The sequence below is a fragment of the Zea mays genome, chromosome 4 (assembly GCF_902167145.1).
Source record: "Zea mays cultivar B73 chromosome 4, Zm-B73-REFERENCE-NAM-5.0, whole genome shotgun sequence".
Lineage (NCBI taxonomy): Eukaryota > Viridiplantae > Streptophyta > Magnoliopsida > Poales > Poaceae > Zea > Zea mays.
In genome coordinates this window covers 246,801,156-246,806,426 of record NC_050099.1, presented here as the reverse complement: position 1 = coordinate 246,806,426, position 5,271 = coordinate 246,801,156, and the positions used below count along the sequence as shown (strand labels likewise).

The 5,271-nt window shown below is 43.6% G+C and overlaps 1 protein-coding gene across 1 annotated transcript; it reads left to right on the top strand.

The window, feature by feature from the left end:
- The first annotated feature begins 380 nt into the window (after positions 1 to 380).
- LOC100275693 (uncharacterized) lies at positions 381 to 4,995 on the top strand. Its single transcript, NM_001149719.2, has 8 exons — positions 381 to 686; positions 1,383 to 1,588; positions 1,697 to 2,081; positions 2,162 to 2,375; positions 2,734 to 2,841; positions 2,980 to 3,102; positions 3,190 to 3,253; positions 4,306 to 4,995. The coding sequence occupies exons 1-8, from the start codon at positions 451 to 453 to the stop codon at positions 4,374 to 4,376; spliced, it is 1,407 nt and encodes a 468-aa protein (NP_001143191.2). The 5' UTR covers positions 381 to 450; the 3' UTR covers positions 4,377 to 4,995.
- The last annotated feature ends 276 nt before the right edge of the window (positions 4,996 to 5,271 follow it).

Below are 5,271 nucleotides of genomic sequence, written 5' to 3'. Positions count from 1 at the left end.
TTGCTGGAGATAGAGAATACATAGAGAATAATTTTTTAAGGGTTCTGTTAAGGATAAAAAATATTCTTTTAATGACAAAATTTAGAGGATTTTGCTAGAGACACCGTTAGATCATCCTTTTAGCACACACCCTGACGCCCACTACACATAGGACGTACTCCCTCTATTTCGTTTTAGTTGTCGCTGGATAGTTTGCACTATCCAGCGACAACTAAAACCAAATAGAGGGAGTACCTACTGACGGACGTGTTGGGTCAGATTGGGTCCTGGGCCTCACCACTCATAGAGCCCGAAGGCCACACCAGGCCTACGGGCTAGCAGGCAGGAAGGCCCAGTAAAACCGAGTGATTTTCCACCGCGCGGCAGCCCGCCCAGGAACACGCCTGCGCCTGCGCCTCCGCTTCCTCGAGGCCGCGTTTCGCCGGCTGCCTGCCGGCGGTCCACCATAACATGGGCGGCGGGCGGAAGCGGCGGCGGCGCGACGGCTCGGAGACGCCGTCGATGCACCCGCGGAACCGCTACGCAGCCGCCGCGCCGGACTTCGCCGCGCTGGCGGAGCTCTACCCGTCCTTTCGCCCCTTCGTCTCCGTCTCCGGCAGCGGGCGCGCGTCCGTTGATTTCACCGACTTCTCCTCCACCAGGGAGCTCACGCGCGTGCTCCTCCTCCACGACCATGGCGTCAACTGGTTGGTGTCACTGGCTCCCCCACCTCCCTTTACTCTGCCACCTTCGGCTCTTTCCATGAACCCTAGCATGCTTAGGCACGGTCGCGAAAAGAAAATGAGCCCTAACATAATCCCCTGTGCCGAATTTGCTGCTGTCTGTGATTGTACGCTCCATTATGCCCATGGAACCCATGAAACCAACAAGTACTGTGATGGTTGTATGAGTATGAAGCTTCAATTGTTTTACTTTGTCTACTTTCAGTATTTGGGATTAATCCGTTCCAAACTGTTGATGTCACACACTTACTCTACCAACTGATAACAGAGAACGGGAACATCTTACATTTTGGTTAGAATTCAACATTGACTTCTAGGTTTCACCTACTATTACATATTTACATCCATGCTGCATTGCACTGTTTCATTCATTATGCTTCTTATTTGCATATTTTGTGCTTCAATGTTTCAGTAAATATTTATCACTGCTAGTAAAGGAGGGTAGACTGTTTGATGTAGAAAATACTTGTCTGGCCACACTAAAATTAACTTTTGTTCTTACAAAATACACAAAAATGAAGAAAGGTTTAGTTTAAAAAATCCATCAAAGTCTATATGCTGCACGCACACTGTTCGCTCTATGCTTTGGAGGTGATTTTCATCCAGTCTAGTTATGCTACACAATTGTTTAAACACAATTTTAATCTTAGCTACTGTTAGGTGGATTCCAGATGGACAGCTCTGCCCGACTGTTCCAAACAGGTCCAACTACATTCACTGGATCGAGGATCTTCTCTCCTCAGATCTGATCCCACCAATATCCAGCTCGAGTGAGAGAGTGAAGGGCTTCGACATTGGAACAGGTGCCAATTGCATCTATCCTCTCCTTGGAGCATCTTTACTGGGATGGACCTTTGTTGGATCTGGTATTCCTTTTTTTACCTTCTGCACTTCAGTTTCAGTTTTGTGAATCATCGTCTCGTTAAATGAGAGGGATTTATGTACTCAGTTATGTAACTGTCTTTTGTTCGTAGATGTCACTAATGTTGCTCTTGAATGGGCTAAGAAGAATGTGGAGAGCAATCCACACCTGGCAGAGTTAATTGAGATCAGAAATGCAAATGCAGCACCATCTGAATCTGAAACTGTTGTCAGGGAAGCTGCCAGCGAGAAGATTTTAGAGCCTGCGGAGGATGTAGCTATGCCAAAGCCACATATCCTTGTGGGTGTTGTAAAGGAGAGTGAGAGCTTTGACTTCTGTATGTGCAATCCTCCATTCTTTGAGAGCACAGAGGAAGCTGGCCTTAACCCAAAAACATCGTGTGGTGGGACAGCTGAAGAGATGGTTTGCCCTGGTGGCGAGCTGGCATTTATTACACAAATCATTGAAGATAGTGTTTCCCTTAAGAACTCTTTCAGGTGATTCAATTCTCAAAATGGTAATGCATGTTATGTTTTTGTATTCATCTGTATGATAGTTTTGTTATTTTGTTGTTTAGGTGGTTTACATCGATGATTGGCAGAAAGGCAAACTTAAAGTTATTGATCTCAAAGGTTCGTGAGGCTGGGGCATCAGTCGTGAAAACTACTGAATTTGTACAAGGTCATACAGCTAGATGGGGCCTTGCTTGGTCATTCATTGCTCCGAAACCAAGAAAAATAGTCCTCGGCTCCAGTGCTCCAGCAAAAAAACACCATTCCTTTATGCTTCAGGTTGACACCATGTCAGCTTTTGTCCCTTTACATATGTTATGTCATTCAAACTGATAAGCTATCCAACTAGGTCTCGTTAATAAACCAAATAATATCTGTTGTTTGAATCTCTGGGTATCCAAACTTTGCACGGTTGAGATGTTCAGATTGTTGTTTATCGTTTGACTTATTTGCTTAGTTAACCTTGCAATAAGGTTGAAGCAATCTTATTGACTAACTTCATTTAGAAACCTTCCTGTCTACTTCACCTGTTTCTAGAGTGGCTATCAATATGTAAGAATATTGCCACTCTATTACTATATGTGCACTTTATCTAATCTCTGTTTTCAAATGTGTATATGGTATATAATGAAATAAGGGGCTTCGTCGTGAACATGGTGCGTTCCAAATTCTGAAATCAACTGAGGCTTTCTTTCTAGCTTCTAATCTATCATGCAAAACGGATTCGTCGGTCTTTTCAGTCGATGTAAGTTTCTTTGTTAGTATGACACTAATTCAGCTTATTGAATTTCATCGTAACAAAGCTGTAAACGGTGACCTCGTTGGGATGTATGATGTTTGCATCGTGTTCTTGTGTTAATACTGGTTTGAAATATTTCTTTAGGTCACATTGTCAGATGAGCAGATTGAGGCTGCAATATTGCATGGGGATGATTATGCCGGTTCTCTAGAAGATAGCTCTGCAAAGTTACAATGCGTTGTCAAGGGAATATCATTTCGTATTACAGTATGTTGACTGCAAATTTCATTTCTGATACTTCGCTAAGTTTCCTTTCTAAAGTAATTATGGCACATCTTTTTTTATCCTCTGCAGGTGTTTGAACAAATTCCTGGGACCCTCCTAATCAAAGGTTCATTATTGAATAAAGCATTATCAGGTAGTCCCATGGTCTTTATGTGACTATTGGCACATTACATGATCATACTGGAACACCTTTGTCAGATTGCTTTAAGATATGACATGCATTTATGCTCTTAGTCATCAAATAGTTTCATGTGTAAGTGTAAGTGTACATCTATCAAATCCACCTCACACAGCATGGTGCCTCCATGTCGAGTTGTTTGTCCTTCCCATGACTGTATAGAACAGTTGAATCTAATGAACTATCTACTATGCATTCATGACACATGAGATATGAAATCCATTCTTGGTAATGCTATTAATAACTCTTGGGTGTCAAGGATGGTGATGATGACATCCTTTTGTATTAGTTTGGTACTACGCCATGTGCCCCTTACTATAATGAAATCTGTTCATCGAGACTGAAAGTTCGATGCACAAATAAACTCCAAACCTACAGGCTGGCATATGTAACTACTGTAGCATGTCTAGTCCACCTTTGCCAAGCTGTGCTGGGCCAATAGTGATGAAATGGTCCTTAAGGGTAGTTGTCTATCAAGTAAAGAGGGAGTGGTGGTGGTACTGGTGTCTGGCTGGCTCTTGTATATGGATTGACAGGCTTGCCACCGGCTCTAGACAGATGCTAGTGGCTAATCTCACGACGGAGACATAAATGACAGTAAGGGACCATTTCTAGATTGGCTGTTGGTCTGTAGGAGGCAGAGCCTGTACATCCGGATCATATGACATGTTGGTTTTAAAGTTTTCTGTTGCCGGCTGTCTTGGTTGTGGAGGATGCAACTGTTCAGGCAAACTAACAAATCAAGCCAAAAGTTACCAAGAATCTCCTGGCTAATTCTTTCGCATTTGTTTCATGAAGCTGAAACCACTACAAAGTGTGCTGTTCATGCGTACTACTGCCATCCCAATGGATTGCTTAAGAACCATGAGCAACGTTAGAAGTTCTGAGCCTAACATTACTATGATGTGTCAGATATGTTGTTTGATGTCCCTCTTGCTTATTATTGAAGTACGTGTCTTGGTGACAAGGACACTCATTTTCCTGTCTTTTTTTTTTCTTTCCTGCAGGTACCTTCTCATCATTGTTTTCTCGGTTGGAGGATGCGTTAAGGGCGAAATGTCTCAGTAAGGCGCGATAGATCTTTAATTATGAGCTTTGATGCCTCTGCACGGATAAGTCTTCTGGATGCCAAGGAATGTGCAAAACGAAATCATGGGACGGCAACAGCGTATTAGCTTATAGCCAGGAGTCACAAACAGAGACGCTAAGCAGTGATGGAAACTCTACACTTGCACTGCAGAAACCATTGTTGCTCGCATGTTTTCTTGATGTGCAGTGACGGCAAGTTTGTGGGAATACCAGCATCATGTCTGGTGTGCTGGCTGCTTATCTGGATTTGGAGAACGACTTGACATGACAACAATGGGGGTCTTGCTTTCAAGGCCCCCTGCAGTGGCACGCACCGTAAACCATTCCAGTGACACTGAGTAGATGACAAATGCAGCATCAGCGGTCTGTGCAGACCGGGGTATCTGGTACACTGAATTGCCTCCAGAGTTTTTTCTTTCTTTCTTTTTTCCATTCTTTCTTTCTTTCTTTGCTATGGCACGGGAACTCAGATGAAGGCTTTGAACTTCAGTGAACCGCACAGTGCATGAAACTGCTGCTGCTTCAAATTAATGTGTTTTTGGAACATGTTTGTAGCACAATGCCTCTGGCCGGTAGCAGTGGATTATGTAACTGTCTCTAACACTGTCAGCTCAAGGCAAGTTCATCATGACCAGTCGATTCGGATCATCGGTTTAGATGAACCGTGATTCATGAAGCTTGGTCATTTAGAGGCGAAACGAAGGGGTCATCTTAGGCATCTCAGTGTCATGTTTCCACAAGAAGTTTGATATTTGTTGCACGTCGCTTTTGTTATCCATTTTTTCTAGGTGATGTATACTACAGGACACCTATGTGGTGATGCGGAAGCACTGGCAAGTATCCATCAGCGTCCCATGGGTTGTTTTGCTTCGGATTAGGGCCTG